The sequence below is a fragment of the Gamsiella multidivaricata genome, assembly GCF_025024155.1.
Source record: "Gamsiella multidivaricata strain RSA 2152 chromosome Unknown BC939scaffold_17, whole genome shotgun sequence".
Lineage (NCBI taxonomy): Eukaryota > Fungi > Mortierellomycota > Mortierellomycetes > Mortierellales > Mortierellaceae > Gamsiella > Gamsiella multidivaricata.
In genome coordinates, this window is record NW_026251725.1 from 198,907 (window position 1) to 223,209 (window position 24,303).

The window sequence follows — 24,303 nt, forward strand, 5'->3', positions numbered from 1 at the left end:
TTTTTAAAAAAAAAAAAAAAAAAAAACCTCGCGTCCAGACTTCCTAAAGAAACCGATTTTCACCAATTCACCCGCCGCGCGGACGAACACGTTCATGCCGTATAACCGCTCTGTAAACTAATGAGGGTAGAAGTTCTCAAATGCTCAGAACACTTTTTACGATGCTATATTGTGACAACAGCAGAGGCGATCGAGGAAATGGACAGGGCCCACAGGGGGTGGCCGTCAACCCATGCAACTGTCAGAGCCCCACCCGTTAGTCGCTAGAACGACGTGCAAAGCTAACGCGCACGAATGGAGCGGACTCGGGATTAAACAGCATACGCGATGCGTCGCGTCTTTCTCTCGGGCAAGCTCGGCCTGACACCATCAACACCAGCAGCACAGCACTGGGTTCTGCAGCACTGCACAGGCAATACTGGACTCTACAGCACACATCTTTTCAATATCGATGTCAGGCCATGTAGATACAACGGAGAGCTCTCTCCAGACATGATAGACATAAGGACAGCGGCCGCTTGTATATCCGGTGTAGCCGCCTGTTCAGTACGAAGCCTGTGTATCATATACTCACATTTTAGGTTTTTGCCTCTGCACCGAGAGCGTTTGAAAGCAGTATGTTGGTCGTATGTTTTATTTGAGATCCGGGTGGTATTACCGCCATCGCCGCTGCTGCATGCCGCTGTGTGTCTCTGCTCTTGCGAATTGGTATCTAAACTGGCCGCTAAGTTTTTTATTTTCTTTTATTTTATTTTTTCTTTATTTTATATTCTTGTGTTCTTTTTGGATCCAATATTGACAATCCTACGCGTGTGTAGGTCGAGGTCGCGAGCATCACGGTGTGCCGCGATGGCAGCTGCATTCATGAAGCGTGGTGATACTATTGTCCTGGCAGACTCAGTCCTTGTCAAAGGGTGATCGACGGTATGGCGTAGTAAACGAGTTGTAGGACTGACCCGTCTTTTACTATGCGCTGCCTTAACCTTGTCGCTGTTCTTGTCACGGCTTTGTGCTCGTCATGTTCCTGTCGAGGTTTTGTCGCGGCCTTTATCGCTCTTACCAATAGGCTGTACTCAGTCCTATTTCCAATCGTATAATCGGCCTTGTCTTTGTTCTTGCGGTATCTTGTCTAAGGCCTTGATACTGGTCTTGGTATTGGTCTTGGTATTAGTCTTGGCACTGGTCCTGGTTCTGGTCTTGGTACTGGCCTTGTAGTCGAGCCTTGCCGCAGACTGGCCTCGGTCTTTGTTGCTGCCTTACCGCCCTTGTCGCTGTCTTACCGCCCATGCCCCCGCCGCCACCTTGTTGTTGTATGTAGCGGTGACGGTCGGACGAGCGGACGGCGACAGCACATATTTACCCACTTAATTTGTGGAATAACTATCTAGTATCAGATACAGGATCACAAACAATTCGCATAAGGATGGATTCATAGACACTTTGCATATTAAACAAGACACCGCAAACACCAGATGTATACTTACTTTGACAAGGGCGGCGGCAGTGCCTGAGGCCCTTCGATCCTGATCCCCTTTGGCCTCCCCGGACCCTCCTTACACTCCCCTAAACCCTTCTCACCTATTCCTTTGATGCTAGGCCCTTCACCCCGCTCCCCTCTCTGCCCAGTCCCAGATCCCCTCCTGACTAGCCCATGGCAGTTGCACCCCATGCTTCCCATGCATGCAACCGACAAGCCCACCACCGCTCCTCCCGACATTCAAGCAGCCTGAGGACTTACCTGGACGGCCGGTTTTGGGTACCGCTACCAACTGACACTTCCCGTGCAATGGTCCTCAACCGTGGATTGGTCCGCGAATGCCTTAGTTTTTTGAACCACCCTCTACACCTGCTCCAGTGCCCCACTTACCCTAGTACCAGGACCTCGACACGGCATCGGACTCTACTTTCGCGGATACACAAGGGAGCTTGCTTTACCATGCGCACCGGCGGTCCTCAAGGAAAATGAGACAAGGAGACGGTGTTGTACTAGTTAGTACACAGCTGCATGTTGCTTCGAACGCCCGCTGCACAAAAAAGACATGAATATACACATATACAGACAGAGGGCTTACCATTGTGATTTTGGAGTGGACGCTTTTCATCGGACGGTCTGGGTCTCAAGGAAGAAAGGGAGGGGGAAGCGAAAGAAAGAGAAAAGAGAAAAGAGAATGCTGACCCCTGCCTTCTCGCTCAGCCCAAGGCCAGCGGATCATTAGCAATAGAAAAAAGGAATAAAAAGAAAGGTGTAAAGAAGAAAAAGAGGAGAAAGAAAAAAAAAAAAAGAAGGAAAAAGGATAGGGAGAAAGAACGAACGGTGGGAGACCCAGACCTGCCTCCGGAAGTGCACAGCGTATCTGAGCCGGCGACTGCAAGTCAATGAGAGCCGCAGACCATCAGAGTGCGCAAGGAAAAGAGAAACAGACGGTGGCCGATAGTCGCCCAGGATCCTGAACTGCACAGGGGCAGTCCAGTCTAGGACAGTGATCCGGACAGGACCACCGATTTTTCCATCCCCTGCAACCCCAACAGTTGTTGCTCCAGAGCCCTGAGCACGCTGGCCCCCTAGTGTCCTTACCTTGCTTTGCTGTGTCTGCTTCTGTCCATGTCTGCTGCTTCCTTTGGCTAGCACCGCGGAGGACCACATTGGCCCGCACAGCCTCGCGCGCCACCATGTGTATATGGGAGAGTAGAGTCGTTCGCCGCGCTATAAGGTCCCTAAGATGTAGGCGAGAACAGGTGCATCAGACAGCCAAAAGACCAGAGGGCTCGCTTCATCCCTAACCCACGGCGCATCATCCCACTGCGTCGAGAGGCCAGTGGCAGGGTCCCGCTGGCGAACCGAACAGAAGCCCTGAGCCACTCGATGCCGGGGCGGCAAGGGTGAGACATGTCGATCACATATAAGAAAAGCAAGAGTGAACTTACCATGAGATAGCCATTAGAGGCTGGTCCTGAGCATCTGATGGGGAGCATGTTTTGGGGAGTGAAGGGCGGAATAGGTGGAAGGGTGAGCGAGAGGAGTGGGGAGGGAGGAGAGAGGGGATGTGGAGGAAAGAAGAAATAAAAGAAAGATCCACCCATCACAGCCTGAGGTGGAAAGGGTAGTGGTATGGCTGTGGTGGGTGGGACGGATCCATAAAGATCGACCCACTGCAACGGGTGCTGGGGCTGGGGTGAGGCCCCGTTGCAGCAGGTCGTCTGCACCTGCCCGAAACCCCCTCGGCTTGTACGTTTTTGTGGGGTTTGGGAGTTCCGGGAGGTACAGCTGGCGCCTATTAGACAGAAAGACGCGGTGATGAAAGCACCAGCAAGGTCAGTATGCAGGAAGGCCCGGCTCATCTTTTCAGAACAAATTTCGTAGTCTAGAACATGAATAGCTGTAGTCGCCTTACCTGGTCGTGATAAAGCGCGTCAGCATGTGGTTCCACTCGTGGCCATATCTTGCGCAGCGATGAGCGGCACCGGTGCGCCGGCTCGATAGGCGTTTCCCGCCCCTGTCCTTGGAGTCGCTGGCTCACCAATGTGGCTTCGGAGGACCCTTTCTTGTCCTGGGTCCCTTGGGCATGCTGCTGCTCATGTGCTTGGCAACCCAGTGAGGGTCTTTGCTGGAGTATCGCAGCGGGCACTCGTACTAAGATCGATCACAAGTCAAGACAAATGTTAGGATACCTGCAGTACACACTCTCTATCCGCAACAGTTTCGCATAATCCACATACCATATGAGCAATGTTGTCGTTTTTTTTTGTTTTTTTGTTTTCTTGTTCTTTTTGTTTTTTGTTTTTTGTTTTTTTCTTTTTTTGTATTCTTTTTTTTGTTCCTTTTTTTTCTTTTTTTCTTTTTTTTTGGGTCTAACAAGCGGCACAAACGCAAAAGATGGGATGATGAGTATTGTGCTTCAATGTGGGTTCAAAGCAAAGCAAAGCAGCCAAAGTACTTACATTGATATCACTGGCGTACGGTAACTTCGCGCGAGGAAGTCTCTGGCGAACTGCTGAGGTGCTAGTTGATTGGCAGTGGAGTGGTAGTGGAGTGGTGGTTGAGCGGTGGTTGGTGGTTGGCGGTTAGGTGCTGATTGGGTGTGGGTGTGGGTGTGGGTGTGAGAAGAAGGGTAAAGTGCGCGTCCCTTGTTGCTGACGTGTTTAAAAAAATAATCTGGCACCCGACAGACACCCGACATGGTCCGTGCACAGTCATGTCTTGTCAACAACTACGTCATTGTAATGTATCAGTCGGACCCACTGAGGCCGGGATTAGTAGATATTAGTCGCGCCAGTCTCGCCAGTCTATGCTGTGCTGTATTCATCGAAGGAGCGCTTTGGCCATCGCAGGGCGTTGTTTTCGGGTACTTTATAACGTGCAATAGATTGACTTCCCTTTCTCTCACCTGCAGACAAACTTAGACGAATGCACACTCGTCTGCCGCCGGCGTCTCATCCAAGCTGCTCTTTTTGCCCCAGCAGGAGGCTATGAAAGACACAGTGGGGTCGATTACTGAGGAAGGGTACAGGAAAGAACGACATGCTGCTGAAGCACACACCCAACGCTGTCATCCGATACGAAGAATATTGTCATCAGGGACAGTAGAGAAAGTATCGGGATATAGACGAGGACCAGAAGCTTCAAGCAATAGAACGAGTAGCGGCACAGGAAATAGATTTGCAGCCCACTCTAATCAGGCCGCAGTGACGTTAGCGTCCTTGACCCAAAGGAAGCAATTCATGGATCCCCATAGCTCGGTATTAGCTGGGACACTTGTAAATGGTTCCTGAGACATGAGGATGGGTATCATCTAGGCAGAGTACGACAGCTTTTTAATCCGGCGGACCGGTGAGGAACAATGTTTCCGCTAACGTGCAAGCATCAGTCAGTATTTCGGGAGTGTCTACAGACGTGCCGACGACTCTTTCCAGCCAGCTGTTGACGGCGCAACGACGAACTACTCGTTATCCACCAAGGCGGAGTTGGTGGGTCTGCTTGCGACGATCCTATGCTTGCCCCCGCGAACGAAATGCCATTATCCTCATTCGCAGCAGAGCTGTGGGCCAACAGTTTGCGATATTGATTAGGAACCGACATACTGCCACTTTTCGTTGCTAACTACGATCAGCATACGCCGATTGGTGGGCAATGGTTTACAAATTCTATGTATAGCAGGACAGCAAATGGAGGTGCAGTGGGTTAAAGGTCACAATGGAGACGCAAGAAACGAGGCTGCAGATATTTTGCCAGACACGGCATGCGACTGTCACCAGCAACCTTGGCATATTGAGCAATCAGTACTTCGCAAGCATACCGACACATGTAGCTTTCTGCGACTAGTCAGCAGAGGATAACCCCCGACATTTGATTAAACTTCAGTCAACGCCGAGGAACCATCATACATGGACGTGCCAGCAACGGACGCAACGATTCATTGAGCAGTGGGGTGAGATGGAGTGAAGGTAGAACCTTGCTATCATCCATGAACGAAATCCGCCAAGTAGGCATTTTCTCCAACCTCGCAGATTGCGGCCATTGCTCCCATAAGAACAAGTTGATTCGTGGTATGCTCCCGACCATGTAATATATGCACAATTGAGAATCAAATTTTTAAATGTTAAGTATGTATTACCGTTGTGAAGGACACACAGCATCTTCGCGTATGCCACGTTACACAAGAACAGCGGCAGAACGCTTGGGACACAGGCACTCGAAGAGGTACACAGCACTGGAGCAGTCATGGCGGGAAAAATGGTTGAGTGATTTGGAAGGGCCCGGCAAGAATGGCTGACATTTCACACGCATAGAACCGACTTTCTCTCCACGCGGCATGGATACCTTCTGGTGAAGCCTACGTGAGGTTCGGAGGGTGGAAAGAATGGCAGATACGTTGCGCGACGACTGAATCAGCCTACTGAACACATGGCGAGACAGAAAGAGCGATGCAGAGGGTAGGAAGACTGTCTACGAGGAAGAATGTGAAGTCGATAGTCAGGATAATGTTCAAATGAGAGATGATACTCAAGAGGCTCTAGACGACGGTAGATATCTATCAAAGATCGGTTTCTAAATTCTCGATAGTGGACTGGAGTTGCTCATGAAAACGTTCAAGAGCATCGCAGCTTACCTGATTGGACATTTTGTGAAGCGAATCGAGTTTTTGCACGGAAGAGGCTATGGAAAGAGCGGTGTAAGGCGACGGTGCCATGGAAGAAGTCTGAGGACATATGCGCGAGAAAGAAGAAAGTCAGGAAACGTTTTGGAGGAGTAGCCCAGGGCTTTGTGCGAGAACAACCCCAGGAGTTGACTACGGCGGTGAGGAAGAGGGCAGATGTCCGTCTTGAATGAGGTCGAGGATAAAATTCATGTTGGCCCATGATCTTGACTAGAAGAGCACCCATCGGACTCATCGAATCCGGTAGGATGCGTAGCGGTTTTGGGCCTCAGTTCAAATATTGAAAACCATACAACTCAGAATGTGCACTATAGGTATTCGCTCCTCCGCTTTACATTAGTTTACTGTGAGGTTATTATTATCTGTCTCTAGGTGGCTTTTGGCCGCCTGTCAGACCAAGTCTTAGTTAGGGCAATGCAGCCCTTGGTACGCCTGTACGTCTGGAGGAAGAGGGACGGGTTCTGGCGCTAATAAAAAAAAATGTTTTTATTGCCGCAACTTTTTTTACCCCAAGATTAAAATGGAACGTCAGACGCGCGCGCTCTACACTGGTCCAACTAGACGGCATAACCCCTCACGCGCCTTTCTCACTTGCTCCGCAGGCTGATCTTCGATGCGAATGACGACCACGCCATCTTCGCCCTCAGGGCTCTCTAAGGTCGCCAGTTGACTGTCGAGCATGTTCGCCTTCATGTAATGCCCTGTTCGCCTCTGCATTCTCTCCAAAATGACGTCTTTGTCGCCTTTCAGGAAGACAAAGCACGTCGATAGCGCGTCAGGCTTGGTCGCATCTGGGTTTGTCTGTTGGGAAGGGTCGTTGGATTCTCTCTTTCCGCGCAGGATGTCGCGATAATATTTTTTCAAGGCTGAGCAAGCTACTACGACGCCTGGCCTTATCGCCTTGGACGAGGAATCAAGGCGTTGTTCTGCGCAGACTTGCTCTGCTTTGGTACGTATAAGATTCAACCACGGCTCTCTATCTTCGTCCGTCAAAGGGTGTCCTGAGGCCATTTTGGCGATACTGGCTTTAGAGTGGAGCTGATCACCGTCGATGAATGGCATGTTGATGGCGTCTGCAAGGCCTTGTCCTAATGTCGACTTGCCGGTTCCGGACACGCCCTGTGTGATGTATTGGTGTGTTCGTTGTTAACAACGAGGTTGAGAGAAATAAAGCGTAGCTTGGTTCAGAGATGGGACTTACCATCGCCACGATGAGCAAGGGCTGCTGCTTGACATGGTCAATGTTCGATGCCATCGGTGGTGAATGTTCGATGCAGAGAAGTGAGTTGTCTGGTACTAGTTACACCGTGGACCTCGAAAGTGTTTCACACAGGCTAGTCCAATGATGAAGTCCCCCTGTCTACGCGAAATTAGACGTATTCGTTCCTCAATCGACGCGTCTACGGTCGCGTCTCCCTTTCCCCGCACCTGCATCCTTCCTGGCGCGGTAAACATTGACATCAAGGGAAATCAAGCCGATCATAGTTCTGCTGCAAACGCGAGGAGCTGGCCCCGTATCTTTATTATTCTTTCTCAACATGAACATTACTCTCACTTTTTTGCGCTCTAAAGCGAGGCCTTCTCCAATCCTGCGCCGGCAATTGCATTCTTGGCCACCAAGTCCCGGATTTCCTCCTCCGAGAACCCAGCTTCGACTAAAATGGCCTTACTCTGCCCTCCTACCTCCAAAAACATCTCCTCGTCTTGCCCCGCATCCGCGCTATGCTGCCTACTCGGGGTTCTCAACAACCGTGGCGCTGGGGCCGGTGTCGGCATCTCATAATACTCCAGCACCGGTGTCACACATGCATCCGTCAGATCAAATACCTTCACCCATTCCTCCTGCGTCTTCGTTAAAAAGATCGCCGTGAACATTTCCTTCATCTTTGGCCAACTCTTCATATCCATCTGCTCCGGCAAATGATCCTTCTCCTTCTCGAGTCCTAATCCTTGAAGCAATAGTTCATAAAAATCGGCCTCAATGGCTCCTACGGCCATAAATCGCCCATCTTTGGTCTTGTAGGTGTCGTAAAAGGGCGCGCCTCCATCCAATTGACCAGTACCAGGTGGAGTTTGGAAGAGAGCACCGGCTTTGTGCATGTTGTAGACGAATGAGCCGAGATAGGAGACACCGTCGATCATGGCAGCGTCGACGACTTGGCCCTTGCCAGAGCGGGCGCGTTCCTGGAGGGCGAGAAGGACCCCGAGTGCACACATTAGTCCACCACCGGCAAAATCTGCGAGGAGGTTGATCGGGAATGCGGGTTTGTCGTCGTGTTTTCCTAGCGTCTATCAATGAAAAGAAAGAAAGAAACATCGCTTAGCCGGATTGTCCAAAGTATGATGACATCCATAATAAAGGCGGAGGCGCCTAGTCTTTAACAAACGCACTTACGCTCAAGACTCCTGAGATTGCCAGGTAATTGATATCATGGCCCGCCATCTTGGCATAATGTCCCTGTTGTCCGAACCCGGTCATTCGTGCATACACCAGCTTTGGGTTCCTCTTCAGCATCACATCTGGTCCCAACCCCAGTCTCTCCATGACACCTGGACGGAATGGCTCAATAATCACATCTGCGGTCTCGCTGAGGCGGAGAAGGGCCTCAATGCCTGCGGGAGATTTGAGATTGAGGGCGAGCGAGCGTTTGTTCTGAGCGAGGACATCGAGATTCATGACGGAGGTCGAACGGTCGATACGGACTACGTCTGCACCAAAGTCCGACAGGACCTTGCCTGCGAACGGCGCAGGTGCCAAACCTGCGATCTCGAGAACCTTGAGACCGGTGAGTGGAGCTGACATGAGGGCTGTTTGAGATGAATGAAGTGCGAATGAGGAGGGATGTCTGGAGAGGGAAGAAATGGAATGGAAAGACGTGATGTATGAAGGAAGGAATAGAGTTGAACAGTGCCGTGTGAAATGCATCCACAATCCGGCTCGGATCAACTTAACCGTGGATCGTGTTCACCTTGACAGCAAGAGCAATTGTGGGGCAAAATGGATCATCTTTTGCAGGAGCAAGTTGGAGCTTCAATGGCTGCACCAGACTGATAAATAATTCATGTGGTACGAGGACACTTGCAAGGTATTAAGACAGCTCCCATGCTGGTTCCCTTCAAGGTCCCGGGGCAAAAATGCCGCTCCACCTGAATTTAGTACTCCCTAATTTACTGAATTTTAAGCATGCCGATCAGATCCAGGTACAAGATCTCTCTCTGAATGTATCCTTTTATTCGTCGTCGTCCTGTTCCACAGGTGCCGTCAGCTCCTGAATTCGCTCCAACAGTTCGTCCATGATCTCAAGCTTCATCATCTTCTGATTCAAATCCACGACCGTATCCTTCGGCCCTCCGTTCCTCCGCATGCCATCATCATCTTCATCATCGTCGCTATCCTCGTCTCCACTCTCCATATCAATGTCGAAATTGACAACCCCGTTCTTAGACCTGATCCTGTGCACCGGTGGTTCCATCGCATCATCATCAAAAATTCCATCCTGCCGCATTTCTGCTGTTGCAAGTCGCTGAATATAGTCCTCCTTAAGCTCTTGAACTCGCTCCACCAACGGCTCGATGAACTCCTTGCGCGTTTCCTCAATGTTGGATGCAGACCAGATCTCCGTCTGTAAGTCGAATAAAAAAATAAATAAAAACACCATAGGGTTAGACAATATGTTATCAGGCTGCTAGTCGTACAGAATCCAAATAAAACCAACAAACAGCTCACCAAGTTATCTTCCCGTGAGTCTCGCATGAGCAGGAACAAATAGAAGTTCAGTGCATGCATAAACATATCATGCTTGTCCAACCATGCTCCCTCATTCTTCAGCGGACTATGTTCAAACGCTTTGACCTCAAACCTCCAGATCGACGGCACAAACGTCTTTAGCAGCAGCGGACTTGTAAACGGACTCCTCACTTCACCAATTGAACCATCCATAGTAGGCCCATGCGTCCGCATCCTTTCCATATTGTCTGCCCTGACCTGATCCAGCTTCACAAACGCCCGTTCCACTGTCCCCTTAACCAAGTTGACCGCTGCAGCTCTCATGGACTCGTACGGACACTTGGACGACACCAGCTGCTCCAACAAATACATCTTCACATCATCCTGACACGCCTGCACCAACCGATCCAGTCCCTGGAAACAAAAGAACCGATGGCTGGCCGAAGAGCTCGTCGCCGCAAACGAAACCATGACCTGGAAGATCTGAAAAAGTCCCATCCGATCCATTGAACTATCCATGGAGCAATAATCCAGCACATCCATCTCGAATCCATCGATAGGTGTTCGGTCAATAGCATAGAGCAAAACCAAAAGAGCTTTGTCCGCCATCGGAAGCTGGGTCTCCTCGTTGGTTAGAAATCCGCTTGCCAATCCTCCTGCTGTAGTAAAAACCCAGTCCTGAGCGAGCGTTAGCGGAAGTGTGAAAATGGTTGAAAGTTGAGATGAGTTGATCATGGCATAGATCATGCCCGAGACCAAGGTCGCGATTCCTGTTTCCGAAAGCGGGTAATTATCTTCGATGAGCGCCTCTTCATCGTAGCTGTCATCATCCTCATCCACTCCTGTCGAGAATACTATAAAATATAGGAGGCATCCAACATTGGTTAGACAGTGTGAACATGCAGTCAGACAGAAAAGATATTTTCGATAAAGAATCGTTATTGCTTACCTGGCGTAGGTTTCCAGACAAGTAGGTCCTCGATTGACAGATGACACTCTGCACAGAGATCCTATTTTTCCCAGTACAAACAAAAATGCCGTATTAGAAGGCCCATCCCGCTAAAGCAACCTGCTTAGATTCAACAAAAAGATATGTTCCTACCATCATGGTCTTTAGATGACGCAACGTAGTTCCTGTATCCTTCTTTGGCAGTGGTGGAGCATTTGGTCCACGCGACGAAAACGCCTTGTACTTTGGGTTCGTGTACTCAAAATACGAAGATGCAGCCTCCATCTCCTCTGGTGCAACCCAACGATCCAGTAGCAGCAAAATTAGATACACGAGTAAGTAGTGCTGGTTGTTTCGTTCGTTCTCTGGTGCGGGACTAAGTCTCAGACTGAAGATCTAAGCGGAGCAGAGTAAAAACGTGAAGGCCAAGTCAACGGTTGCTAGACACGACACATAGTAATATCCTCTTCGCGATGTACATTATCAGCGCCGGATGCGTACCTGTTGTCCGTCCCAGAATTCCACGATCTTGTGTACCAGATCGCAGACTGTAGCCGATACTCTCTCTTCGAACGCTCCGAACACATCCTGGTCCTCTTGTACATGTTGTGCGAGTGCTGTCGTGGGCTCAGCGGCGATGTATTCCCTAATGCGATGTATCGCCTTGATTGGCCGTGAGAGCGTCAGCACCGCGTCTTTCAGGAAACGCGATAACTTGGTTGTTTTTATGCTCATCATCGCTAGTAAATTAGGATTAAAGTGTGTTAGCAGAAAGGAAAAAGGCCTTGATGAGATGGATATGGAGCATCAACTGGTACTACTGCATTAATCCCCGCGCAAAGTCGCGTTCGTCTACACTTACCTTGCAAAAGAGTGCTCATGTGATTGTCGAAGAGAGCAATGGCCTCGGAGGCGGCCTGGTGATCCAGCAGGACATCGTCCCATTCGACTGTCGAGAGGATCTCTTGGCTTGAAAGGAAAGCTTCCCGGGGGGTCAGTTCTTCCATGTCAGACATCGCGCAGATTCAGCAAAGGACAATGGAGAGCTCAGTGAGCGAACGCGTAAGTGGTGCTGGGCATAATGAAAGGGCGGGTTGGCGCAATGGGCTTAAGGGCTTCAATGTCTCCGCCGCCGCCATTGTTACACAAAGCGCGGCGAAGCACAAACTGTTCTTGTCCCTGAGCATGGCCCTCAAGCTCGCCATCACCGACACCATAATCATCATCGCCAACATCACTTTACTTCCCATAGCTGTTGGGATTGCATTTTCTGTCTACCTTTCCCTCGCTCCGCGCTCTTACACGCTTGCGTACACAAGTCGGTATGGTATCAAGGGAGGCCATTGTTTTACGAGAGGAAATGCAAGAGACTTTTGAGCATGCCAAATTTGTTACAGATGGCGACATGGCAGTGCTCATTTTGACCGATGATGGCCTTGAGGAATAGGTTAACTATGTCTGATAATGCTTGTGTTACCTCGTTCGTCTTCGCTGTCTTATCCTGCTGAACATCACTTACCGTCGAGACATCGTGCTGGACGCGATTCCCCAACTCCAGAGCCAGCCGTCGTCGCTCTTCCAGAACAGGCTATGGACACAACGGAAAGTATATGCTCCATGTTCCAAGCAACTAGCGCTGGCCATGCCTCGATAACAGACATATCAGGCTGATTTGTGGGTTACATACACTGATACTCATCCAGTCAGGAGTCACTAAACATCTCTTCAGAGATAGGGTATATTTCCGACCTCACCCTCAACACTATGAACACCTTGAATAAATGCGAGCTCGTCCCATACTTAGCCAGCACAGCGCGACAGTCCTTTAGCACTACGTCCAATTTCATACCTCGTACATCCAGGTAGCACTGTCCGGCCGCCAGTGTCCAGATTGCGAACTAGAAACGATTCGGTGTCCTGAAGTCTTCCCAGGTCCAGCTCAGTGATATCCTCCAAACCCAACCCTTTTCTTCGGAAGCTGCATGATGACCATCCTAGACTATCCCGATTAGAAATTTCTCTATTTCTCTTTCATATTTAATCCCCGCGAGGAAGATGCGAGATGGAGCTGTGCTAGGAGTGGATTAAATATTAGCCATGAGAATAGTCTCGACATCTTTAAGGCCATCCTCCATTATCACCACTGCGGATCAAACTAATACAATATCGCTTTTGCTTCTATTTTTATTAGGCTTGTTGTCCAACGCTATAATCTCATCATCTTTCCTTATTGCATGTTCAATTAATATCCGAATCCGAGTCCCACGCTCTTGCCCTTGTTTTTCTGCTGCCGGATCTTCAGTCCATCCTGAAACTGCTTCTCCAGATCCCGACTGACTTTCCGTCCCACCATACTATCGATCGCAGAATCCTCATTCGTATGGCTGGAACTAGAAGAAGGAAGGGAGCCCAATGAACCGAATAGTCCCTTCTTGGCTGGGGCTGTTACTGCCGCTCCTGATCCGTCCGCGGTAGTGGTACCTGCTTTCTTGGCACCCAGAAGACGGAGGAATTTGTCGTTCTGCTTCTCGTTCCCGAGATCGGCTTGACTCCAATCGTTCCAGCGTTTCTGCGCAGGGGCGGCCTGAACTGGTGCTGGTGCTGGTGTTGATGTTGATTTTGCTGTAGATGATGACGCCTCTTTTTTGTCGGTCTTGTCCTTCTTGTCCTCCTTTTCCTTTTTTTCCTTCTTGTCCTTCTTGTCCTTCTTGTCCTTTTTCTCAGCCTTGTCCTTCTTCTCCTTCTTCTCCTTCTCCTTGCTGCTAGTCTTGTCGTCTTTTTTTGCCTTCTTTTCCTCTTTTTTACCAGCATCCTTGTCCTTCTTCTCGGATTTCTCCTTCTTGTCCTTCTTGGCCTGCTCCTCCTCTGATGTAGTTTCCTTATGCTTTGCCTCGCTCTTTTCCTTCTTGGCCTTCTTCTCCTTCACGTCGGCGATATCGGCGTTCTTTGCGACTTCCTTATCCTTCTTTTCCTTCTTCTCAGCCTTATCCTCCTTTTCCTTCTTTTCTTTCTTCTCCGCCTTATTCTCCTTTTCTTTCTTGTCCTTCTTGTCGGTCTTGTCGGTCTTATCGGTCTTGTTCTTCTTGTCTTTCTTTTCGGTCTTCTTGTCTTTGTCCTTGCTCTCCTTCGCCTTCTTCTCAGATTTCTCCTTCTTCTCAGCCTTCTCCTTCTTCTCCTTCTTCTCCTTCTTCTCCTTTTTCTCCTTTGGGACCTTCACAGGCGCATCTTCCATCTCTATCAAACAAGAATAATATTTTTTAAAGACATAATCAGTTTAATTAACCTGCTAGTTTGAGACTCCACAATCGATCCCAATTCTCCTTCGCTGCTCTTCTCCATCCGGTCGAAGTGCGCGAGCTGCACAAACCTCCTTCCAAATCCATTCTTTTTTTTTTTTTTTTTTTTTTGGGACCCGCCTGCAGCCTAAGAAAAAAAAAAAAAAGAATTGACTTACCCTCAGCTGTTCGCTTCTTGCCCTTATGGTCTGCCATGTTTTGTCTTGGTATCAATAAAAACTCGTTCGTTCGTTTGTCTGAACTGGCGGTTCCTGAAGTCTTGCGGAATGAGAGAGCGTTTTGTTTGAAAGCGATGAAGTGAAGCTTTCAAAAAAAAAAAAAAAAAAAAAGAAAGAATAGCGAAATCCCAAGCCACTAGAAACAAAACAAGACCTGCACAGCAAAATCAAGCGGAGGGTTGTCTTCTCTTTTCAGATGGCTCAAAGATCACAGGCGCTTGACTTCAATTGATAGCTGTAGACGGGTATAAAACACATGTAGCTCATAGCAAAGTATGCAAGTAAAACGCTTTTTGTTTTTATTTGCATCGATAGGATAGAAAAATAATGAAAAAGAATAAAGGACAGCTCCTAGAACAAGTTTCCAAGGCTCGAGTCCTGTGCAGACCCCTCCGTGTTCGCAAGAATCCGGTTCCTCAACACTCCACATCGGCTCTCCAGAATCGACAGGAACCGGTTCATCTGGTGCGCGCTCATATGTCCCAGAATGTCCGAAAACTTGTTCTCGTCCATAATCAAATTGCCCGACAACCTCTGTGCAATTGTCTGCTGTTGCTGTTGAGGCTGAGGCTCCTCCTCGCTATCACTCGAGTTCACAGCCATCAACGACTGGGCCTGAAGAGCCGAAGAACCACTCAGCTCCTGCGCCCGACGACTCATCTCCTCCGTCATCGACTCGGCCGACACAGACACAGTATCCTGTTGCATTTTCTCCACAGACGATGTAGACCCACGTCTGACCTGCGCCTCAACCTGCGCTTGAACCTGCGCATGGAATAGCGCCAACGCCTGTGCCTGTGCCTTGGCCTGATGCGCCAAGTTGCCTCCCCAATCACGACGGCGACGCGTAATCTTGGACTTGCGCATCGTCACGGGCCTCGCGCGGTTGTGCAGCTTCGCGTACAATCCGCATGCATTGCAAATCGGCTCACCAGCCTCGTTCTTGCGCCAGAGCGGGGTCTGTGTCTGAGAACAGTTTGCACACTCGATCCCTTGCTTGGCCGTCATCAAGGGTGGAGTCGTCTTCTTCACACTTGGTCGAAGAAGCGCATCCGCGTACATCTTGGTCAAATCAGGCAGCAAACGGGGCTCCTCTGAGTCGCTCTCAGACGACGCGGACGATTCAGGTCCCGAGGGTGAAGAGGCACGGGTTTCGCTAGAAGGGCGACTATAGGGCATGGCACTCAAGCGGGGATCGACCAAGACGCTTGGCAACTTGTGGCGAACGTTCAATGGGCGGTGGGCGCCGTACTGCTTGTAGTAAAGACCGCATGCATTGCAGAGCGAGTGCTTGCGGTCCGGAGTCCTTCTCCAAAGAGGGGTCTGGGTCACATTGCAATTGAAGCACACAAGCTGGCGAGAAGACGCCTTGGCGTTGTTTGAGGTCTTGGCGGGGGAGGACGCCTCAGGGCTGGGGGATCTCTCTGCCATGACGGATGATGTAGAAGAAGGCGAGGAAGGGCAGCGGACACCCTCGACAGTAATATCATGATCCTGCTCCATGTTCTGCTGTGGACGAGCGCATTCATCAGAAGAGCTCTCTTCCTTGACCTCCTGAATCTGAGCAAGATAACGAGCGAGGTTCTCAGCATCGGTCTTCTTGGTCCTCTCCAACACCTGGGCTTGGTGTTGCTGCAATTGCTGGATCTGAAGCTGGTGCTGAATCTGAACCTGGGCGCGATATGCCTGGTCCTGGGCTGTGAGGTATGCATGAAGGAGTGCTGCCTGTCGGGCTGTCTCCGAAACAGAGGGCTGGTTCTCGTTAGAGCTATCCTGCGAGGGGAAGATCAAGGAAGGCGAAGCGGAGACCATGGACGACGAGGGTTCGAAATCATGGAGGGTAAAGGCATCGAGGTCCGGGCTGTGCTGGGACGAGAAGGACTGGAGGGAGAGGACGGGTGAGTGCGAGTCGTCCGAGAAGGAGGTGTAGTCGAGCACGTCCTGGTGATGGTGGTGGTGGTGGTCCGCCAGGAGGTGGGTGTTATCCATCCAGGAACCGGCAGCGGAGGCCGTTGCGGAGGAGGCGGTTGGTGCGGTATGGGCGGCAAACATGGCGATTGGTCAACGTGATTGCAAAGAAAATTTTTTTGTTTAGAGTTCAGGAAAGACTTTCACGAGGGGGAGATTCGGAATAGGGGGAGGGGGAGGGCGCGAAGAAAAGTAAAGTGGTGAAGTGGGTGGGTATCTTAGGGCAGTTGACTGGCTGTGGTTTGCTGCTGATGGATAATTGGCGCTGAAGACAGTGCGATTTGCGATGGAGGTCGCTGGGTGTTGTTGGTATTGTTGGCTGAGTGGTTGTTTAAAATGTGCTGGGGTTCGTCGAGTATGGGGACGTGGGATCAGTCTACTTCGCGACCAACGTGGCCGCTGGAGGTAAGCCAAAAGTATGCCATTGTATATGAATAATAAATATAAAAAAAAAGAGGTTGAAAAGAAAAGAGAATCAACTAGAGTGCCTGTCTGTTAGGGTCTAGTGGACGAAAAAAAAAAAAAAAAAAAAAAAAAAGAAGTGGCCTTTGGAATAAAAAGAAAGCGGGTGGGGAAAGGAAAGAGTAGCTGGGGCGAAGGCAACAAGAAGAGTACAGTTGAAAAGAAGTTGATGATAAACCCTTGTGAACCCTGCTTGTCTTTCTACTTGTTCAGTGAGAAATTACAAGTGGACACAGAAAGGTCGGTGAAGAAGCCTTTGGGCGGATGGATGGGTGGGCAAGAGGGGATGCGGGTGGGAGTGATGATGAAGAAGCGGAAGAAGGAAAAACAGCGCGGACGGGGGGATGAGCCATTTTATACGCCCGAGAGAAGTCCTCGGGTCCAAAAGATAAGGAAAACCGTACACGATAAATACGTACACAACTGTTTCTTGGGCCCATCCATCATCATATTATTGGGCCCTCCAAGCAGCAAGAAGCTCCAGCAGATTTAGTTCAACCTAATCCTGCTCCACTGCTACAGCTGTGCCTGGGGGCAGCTTAGCCTCTGCAAGGGACCGGGGCGCATGGTACCACACACTCATTTCACTCGGCACCTGGCCCATCCGTGTCACCGTCCGATATCCCATCTGGTTCGCCGTCACCGTCGTCAACCGCGCATTGTGCCCCGTTAAGAAGATCCTCATGTGCAGCTCCGTCATGTTCAGCTCCCTGCGGGTGGGTACCGAGCCAATTGATGATGACGACGTTAAAGAAGAAGAAAAAGATGATGCCGGTATCTCTGAGAAGATCATGCTCTCGCTCTCTTCTTGAACACTCAATTCTGCATCCGGCCTTTGTCCCTGCTCTTGACCTTGTCCAATCGCCTCGCCAGGTTCCAGAATATCCTCGATGACCTCAATCCGAGGAGGCCCAGCTGCAAAGACCCCATACTTTTGCGCCCAGTCCGAAGCACGAACCCATCGCTCCCTAATCCTGACTCGCTCCCCCTCATCCTCAACGTCCTTCTCCTGATCCTCCAATGGGTCATGGATCATAACATCCCCTCGCCACTTCTCCTCCGCACCACCGATAACACTCAAAATCGACTTGAACCTCGTTGCTGCAGTCCTCGACATCACCAGCCGCTCCCGCCCCTCAAAGATCTTGGCCAACAACGGCAACAACGGCTCTTCGTGCTCCTGTTGAGCCTGTAGCACCAAAGGCGGGGACGTAAATAGACCCGGATCCGGTCGAATCGTGTGACACAGAAAGCTGCTCAACGCCATCAAGGTTGTGATATCCAAGTGCAGCGTCTTTGTAAACAGTACCATATCATCCACGCTCTCTGGGATCGCAAACGGCGAAAAGGCAGGATCCAAGGGTGTGGATGAAACGGCTGCGGGGGTGGATGACTCAACTGGTCCAAAGACCACTCCCACGGAAAAGATTTCGATCGTGCCATCCGAGACCGATTGGGCGACCCGCCCCACATGGACGGATTTGTCGATCATGGCTTCGAGAGCGGGGCTTTCTCCAGGAAGAACCCCCGCGAACCTTAATGTCACCCTCGGACGGTGGTAATAGTGCAGTCGGTTCTGGTCTGCAGCGAGGACAAGACTCCTGGTCAACAGGGCCATGTCCGGGTGCGTATCCTTACTCACATGGACGGGCTTCCTGGCGCGAGTACGACTCATTTGCTCTGGATTACTTCTATCATCGTCGTCGCCGTCTTCTCCGTCCTCGTCGTCCTCGTCCTGATCATCATCGCTATCATCCTCCATACCCGCAAACTCATGAATAAGACTCCAGACGCTCCCAGCATTGATCCGAAGCCAGCTCTTCCCGTGATCGGCAACCACATCAATCTTGACCTGAAACGTCTGCTCGTTCGACAATCCTGTGGAGAGTGGTCGAGAAGAACCCGACAGCTGCATGATCTTGCCTCCTTGCTTCCCTTTTGAATTCTTGTTGCTCTGTCCATTGTTCTTCTCTGGAAGGGCCTTGAACTTTTCAGACGGTTCGATGACGGTGAAAGGATCTAGGGTATAGGTAAAGGTCTTCCTGACCGCGACTGGGTTCTTACTGTGGATCAATGCCCATACGAGCGACTTTAAATACGGCACGTTCGAGGACGTGATCTGTACCGGCTTGATATCTTCTACGGGTGTTGAGGCCACCTATACAGGATAGAAAGCAACATCATCCGATATAGTGGTCAGCGCTAACTCGATTCACCTATCCCGCCCAGAGCATGCTCTGTTACTTCAGGGCTCCGCCGCACATGAGCGATTGAGGGGGAGGGGGGATTGGGTTTGCTCTTGGGATGAATGAGCAGTACCTTTTCCAAGAACTTTTGCTCAGAATGCAGCGCCGAAGTCATCTTTTGCAATCCGTCGACCTCGAGTGTCGGATTCGCCTCCTTCCATGTCTCGAGACTCGCGACGATGCCGTTGCATTCCTGTAGAAGTGCCTGTGCTCGTTGCAGCAATTCCATCAGGGATGTTCGAGAGTGAAATGAAATGAAATGATGAAATGAATCTCTCTTCCTCTCTCTCTTTCGTTCCTTTTTTTTTTTTTCTTTTTGGCCGGTGGCGGAGGACATATATCCATTTGTATCGGCACTAGTTATTTTTGGATCGCATTCACAGTGCTACCCTTCTTTTGGTGGCAAAGGATCTACACGTACAACAACAAAGCGCCCTTCGCCGGCGATCCCTTTTATTGCCTCCCCCTGTTTCAACATAATCTTTACGTCCAACACGGTACATACTTTGTTTTCATGGGCCATGGACGCGTATCCATCCGCAACCGAGTAGTTATTTGCATCGTTGCTCTCTATATGTTATATTGTTTTGTTGTTTTTGTTGTTTTGTTTTTTTAAACTGCTTTATGTCTCTGTAGCGTAGCGGGCAATAGCAGGGGGAAAGGAAGAGGAGGAGGAAGAGGAGGAGGAGATAATAAAGACCGTAGATCGATCTAAGAAGGGAAAAAAAAATAAAAAATAAAAAAATAAAATAAAGAACGAACTACAGCGGTTTCCTGCCATAGGTAACATACACGATTTGATGTGCCTTGTACGAATTCGTCTCCTGATGCATCGCGCTGACGATATCCTGCACCTGTCCTTCATTCATCCTCGCCGTCTTTGCCAGGTGTGGTTGCACCGTATCCAAGATCGCAAACATATTCTGCTTCCACAGCTGTCCGACCTTCCCGCCCCATTCGCCAACCGGGATCGCATACTCCTTCACATACACCTCCTTGAACCCGGCCGCTGCCATGAGTCGATCCAGCGATCTCACAATCGACGGGTCCACATTCCGTACCGCCATCGACATCCTCAGTTGCTCAAACACCAAATTCGTCTGTGGCCCTGCTCCCTGGATCGTCACATCCGATTCTACACATTCGTAGTATCCTCCGGGCTTCAGTACCCGGTAGGCCTCCTTCATCGCCTTTTGCCAGTGCTCGAATGTGAATCCGCAGGTCACGTTGCGTTGGAAGACCACGTCAAAGACCCCGTCCGGTTGAGAGACCCCCTGCAGAATATCTTCGTTGTAGAAATTACAGTTCCGGGGAAAGATCGCTGTTGGGTAAATGGGCGAGATATCCACGCCCACAAAGTTGATCGTCGACATATCGGTTGCCATATCCTACAATGATTCATGAAGATGAGAAGAAGAAAAAAACGCACGCGTTTAGCATATGACACTTTAGCTGCGCGCCCTTGCTGTCTCTCGCACATGGTACCAAAACACATAATAAAATAAAATAAAATAAATGGCCCTCAAGGTGCCACCATACGACCACAAGAACGACAACAGCCCCTCCCTTCCCCAAAAAATAAAGTAGACGTGGTAAGACGTGGGGTTGGGCAGCTGTTTATCGCTCGGACCAAACTGCAGCATACACCTTTTGTCATCCTAAAATGAACGCCTCATAGAAACATCCGAGCGCCCTAATTCAGCATACCAAGTCTCCTCCGTGCGCTGTTGTTGTTGTTGCTGTTGTTGTTGTTGTTGTTGTTGTTGTTGTTGTTGCTATTGTTGTCGTCGCTGATATCGTTGATACAGGACCGAGCGTCATATGGGGCTGCTACTTGGTCCATCGCCTCTCGGACCCTCGCTCGCCTTTTTGGTTGCATTTGGCTTAGTCAACAGAAATTCGCGGGAAAAAAGCGTCCGTCCAGGATACGACAGGTGATGTTGGGTTGCCGGCTCAGTTGACGATGACACATGCAAAATAAGGGTCGTGAAGACAGACGAGACAAAAAAAAACCCTCCCTCCCTCCCCCTTGAATACGAGAAGAAAGTACACGTTCGCGCGCACGCACATGCACTGCTCACGCACAGCCGGCATGTGTACGGCTTCAATCTCCACAAAAAAAAAAAAAAAAAAAAAAAAAAAAAAGAAGCTCATGCCATATCTCGCTATCCCCCTCCCTCCAATCCATTTGAGGATATCGACATCATTGCACAACCACCAAAAAAAAAAAAAAGGCATGGATGCGTAATTGTGTCCATGTGAATATCAAATCCAAATGCTATTAGCAATGTAGAACGTACCATTGTCCACGTAGCAGGTCCACAGCCAAAGTCGATTACACGTCCATTGTCCGGAATAGGCACATGGATATTCTTGTCGAGGGCCGCCTTGAAGATATAGTGCTGCATATGAAGTCTACATGGGAGCATCGGAAAATAATAAATATAAAAATAAAAAAAAAGGTGAGCGAGAAAGTACAACGAATATGAGCTGTTGAGTACGTTCGGCTCCCAAACCAGGGAAAAAAATGGTGGCGCGAAAAGTGGATTCTCCATGCACCAGAAAACATGAAAAAAAATCAGGGGTACAGACCAATCTCCAGTCATGGCACTATTGCTCTCCCTGCTGTAGCAGCAAGCGCCGACCGACAGGCATGCACAATCGTGCGCTTACACGCAGTAGGCTCATCGCCTCGTGCAGATTCTTTTCATGTTTGTGTGCCTCCGCCTCTTCGTGTATAATAAAAAAAAAAAAAGGCAAGTTACAATACAACATGTAGGGTGTAGAAGAAGGAGAAGGAGAGAAAACTAGGATGCGCCATGGTAGTACATTGTCCGTGATAGTCAACCATTCTTTCTCACCCGAACATGCCGTCCAAATGCATATCCCACCCTTGTGTGCAAGAACACGAGAGCACGACCATGAGCGATAGCGCGCACATGCCATTGAATGAGCATAGCAAACATAAAGAGGAGGGAAATGTGTACTACAAGCACATTCGGATAAGAAAAGGAAGAGTGATATTACGCGCACACACGCAGGACAGCACATGGCTGATCTCATACTACAGGACAACACGTCGAGTCAAGGAGCTTGCCCCATTCTCTCTCTCTCTTTGTCTCTCTCTCAATGCTACATGCGATGTATTTATTACGTGGACGCGTCATTGCAGGCAAGAAGGGGAAAAGATGCCAGCAAGAGGAAACCACATGATAGATAAAGAGAGGAAAGATAAAAAAAAAGGCTTGCCTGCATCGCGCGATACCGATTATGGATGCGATGATGATGAAGGGAAACTTCGGGAAGGGAAGATGGCGGAAGATTGAGATTCTATGACCAGGAGTGCGTCCCCACCGTTTTTTGTTGTTTTTTTTACTCCAGTGGATGCCAACCCCCCTCTTTGTCTTTATCCCGCACTAATCCAATATTTCACACATGCGCCTGAATGAATTACAACCTGTTTGTAACATAGCCTGCGCGTTTTTTCTTGCGTGTGTTTGTTTATGTTTACCTGTCAACTTCCTGGGAGTCATTTGGCAACATGTAGAGGCTGGATGTGTTGTGGTAACGGCGACCGTTATGCCATTTGAACTCATCCTCGCCCTCCTCCTGATGACTTGGCAGCTGCTGCGAAGGGTGGTGATGGCTGTGGCTGTGGGAGGCGGAGCCATGACTCGAGCTGGACTCAGTCCTATTGGAGGAGCGTCTCCTGCTCAATGCCTTCTGGAGCGACGAGGAATGGCTGCCGTTGCCGTGGGTGGATGGATGTGGTGAGGAACTGCTTGGCTGACGATCGAGTGCGATGCCACTGTTATTGCGCGAAGAGTATTTGCTATTATTGCTGCCACTGTAGGTCTGATGTTGGCCTGAACTTCCTGCGGAAGAATCCTTGGATGTACGCGATGACGAGTGTGATGTTCCCATGGTTTATATTATGGATTGTGGCCGAGTGAATTAAGATATAGTAAATGGACAGGTAGAGAGGTAGGTAGGTAGAAAGATAGAAAGATAGATAAAGAAGTAGAAAGATATACGAGTGAGAGATTGATTGTATGTATATGTGTGTGTATGTGAAATTATGTGTGTGTGTGTGTGTGTGTGTGTGTGTGTGTGTGTGTTTATACGTGTCAAGTGGTGCAGTGGAGTATGCGGTCTGAGTGTGCAGTCTTGTGTGCAGTCTTTAGTGCGAAATAGTGGAGTGCTGAGGAAGTGGGATGAGAGATGGCAGAGATTCAATCCCAGGAAAAGAGAAGGAGATGCAGTTTCGAATGAGGGGAAAGAGAAGAAGAGGAAGAAAGGAGGGAGAGAGAGAGTGAGAGAGAGAGAGTGAGAGAGAGAAAGAGTGATAGAGTGAGAGAGTGAGAGAGAGGGAAGTAAAAGAAAGTGGGGATTGGGTGAGCGGGGTGGGGGAAGAGGAGGAAACAGGCGAGTGAGTGAGCAGAACGAGCGAACAGAATAAGAAATAGGAACAAGGTTAACAGCAACGGCAACAACAACAAATACCGAACAGTCAAGTAGCTTCAGTTACTCAAGCGAGCGAATGAATGGGATGGGGTAAAGAAAAGAAGGACGCGATGTTTGTAACAGGCAATCGCTTCCCTGTTTACAACTGGGAGAGAGGGAAACTGGGAGGGAAAAAAAGGCGAGAGGGATGTTTAGGGATTTATATAAGAAATAAAGTAGTGGATGGGGTGTCCGTCTGTCTGCAGACAGATGCAGAAAGAAAGAGAGAAGGAGACAGAGCAGAATGTATTGTGTATGGTGTGTGGCAGCGAGTGGAAGAGGGCCTGAGAGGGAAAGGGGGAAGAGAGCGAGAGCGAAGGTGAGAGTGAGAGTGAGAGTGAGAGTGAGAGTGAGAGTGAGGGTGAGGGTGAGGGTGAACGAAGGGGCAAAGGAGGAGGAGGGGAGGGGAAGGGGAAGAGAATAAGAGAATAAGAGACGGCAAGAGAAAGAGAGAGAGAGTGCAAGAGACAGAAAGAGAGTGAGAGGAAGAGAGAGAGAGTGAAAGCGACGTGTTGATTGGCCTTGCTTGGATTTGAAAAGCGCGCGAAGAGAGGGGAAAAAAGAGAAGCAGCATTGTGGCATGAAACCGTCTATTCTGAACGAAAACCCACCGAATATATAATAATAATAATAATAATAACAATAATGGCAGTGGCAATGGTAGTGGTAAAGTAGTAATAGTAGTAATAATTATATGGTAGCATCAATAATAACAATGATAGTGATAATGAAAGAGAGCTCCTCCCCTCATCACTCTCGACAATGAGGACCGATGGAGA

General features: G+C 49.5%; 8 protein-coding genes across 8 annotated transcripts; 1 reads left to right on the forward strand and 7 right to left on the reverse strand.

Moving 5' to 3' along the window:
- Positions 1-2,269: 2,269 nt before the first annotated feature.
- BC939DRAFT_444740 (uncharacterized protein) lies at positions 2,270-3,519 on the reverse strand. Its single transcript, XM_051554725.1, has one exon. It carries the CDS (start codon positions 3,337-3,339, stop codon positions 2,716-2,718), a length of 624 nt encoding a protein of 207 aa, XP_051414444.1. The 5' UTR covers positions 3,340-3,519; the 3' UTR covers positions 2,270-2,715.
- Positions 3,520-6,523: 3,004 nt separating this feature from the next.
- On the reverse strand, positions 6,524-7,459 carry BC939DRAFT_421659 (P-loop containing nucleoside triphosphate hydrolase protein). Its single transcript, XM_051553097.1, has 2 exons — positions 7,357-7,459; positions 6,524-7,274 (listed from the first exon to the last, which is right to left on the reverse strand). The coding sequence occupies exons 1-2, from the start codon at positions 7,408-7,410 to the stop codon at positions 6,699-6,701; spliced, it is 630 nt and encodes a 209-aa protein (XP_051414445.1). The 5' UTR covers positions 7,411-7,459; the 3' UTR covers positions 6,524-6,698.
- A 262-nt stretch (positions 7,460-7,721) lies between these two features.
- Positions 7,722-8,958, reverse strand: BC939DRAFT_501145 (CoA-transferase family III domain-containing protein; the record flags this gene model as incomplete). The annotated part of the gene is made up of 2 exons (XM_051560127.1): positions 7,722-8,444; positions 8,551-8,958. 2 exons carry the CDS (start codon positions 8,956-8,958, stop codon positions 7,722-7,724), a joined length of 1,131 nt encoding a protein of 376 aa, XP_051414446.1.
- A 209-nt stretch (positions 8,959-9,167) lies between these two features.
- BC939DRAFT_491229 (uncharacterized protein) lies at positions 9,168-11,891 on the reverse strand. The gene is made up of 6 exons (XM_051559481.1): positions 11,694-11,891; positions 11,333-11,571; positions 10,985-11,227; positions 10,832-10,892; positions 9,883-10,736; positions 9,168-9,778 (listed from the first exon to the last, which is right to left on the reverse strand). The coding sequence occupies exons 1-6, from the start codon at positions 11,845-11,847 to the stop codon at positions 9,386-9,388; spliced, it is 1,944 nt and encodes a 647-aa protein (XP_051414447.1). The 5' UTR covers positions 11,848-11,891; the 3' UTR covers positions 9,168-9,385.
- Positions 11,892-13,561: 1,670 nt separating this feature from the next.
- On the forward strand, positions 13,562-14,238 carry BC939DRAFT_444749 (uncharacterized protein). Its single transcript, XM_051554726.1, has one exon. The coding sequence runs from the start codon at positions 13,713-13,715 to the stop codon at positions 14,124-14,126; it is 414 nt and encodes a 137-aa protein (XP_051414448.1). The 5' UTR covers positions 13,562-13,712; the 3' UTR covers positions 14,127-14,238.
- A 329-nt stretch (positions 14,239-14,567) lies between these two features.
- BC939DRAFT_444751 (uncharacterized protein) lies at positions 14,568-16,844 on the reverse strand. Its single transcript, XM_051554727.1, has one exon. It carries the CDS (start codon positions 16,395-16,397, stop codon positions 14,697-14,699), a length of 1,701 nt encoding a protein of 566 aa, XP_051414449.1. The 5' UTR covers positions 16,398-16,844; the 3' UTR covers positions 14,568-14,696.
- A 10-nt stretch (positions 16,845-16,854) lies between these two features.
- Positions 16,855-19,298, reverse strand: BC939DRAFT_444753 (uncharacterized protein). Its single transcript, XM_051554728.1, has 2 exons — positions 19,095-19,298; positions 16,855-18,933 (listed from the first exon to the last, which is right to left on the reverse strand). The coding sequence occupies exons 1-2, from the start codon at positions 19,248-19,250 to the stop codon at positions 17,275-17,277; spliced, it is 1,815 nt and encodes a 604-aa protein (XP_051414450.1). The 5' UTR covers positions 19,251-19,298; the 3' UTR covers positions 16,855-17,274.
- Positions 19,299-19,709: 411 nt separating this feature from the next.
- BC939DRAFT_444756 (S-adenosyl-L-methionine-dependent methyltransferase) lies at positions 19,710-23,139 on the reverse strand. Its single transcript, XM_051554729.1, has 3 exons — positions 22,533-23,139; positions 21,322-21,436; positions 19,710-20,409 (listed from the first exon to the last, which is right to left on the reverse strand). The coding sequence occupies exons 1-3, from the start codon at positions 22,943-22,945 to the stop codon at positions 19,783-19,785; spliced, it is 1,155 nt and encodes a 384-aa protein (XP_051414451.1). The 5' UTR covers positions 22,946-23,139; the 3' UTR covers positions 19,710-19,782.
- Positions 23,140-24,303: the final 1,164 nt, after the last annotated feature.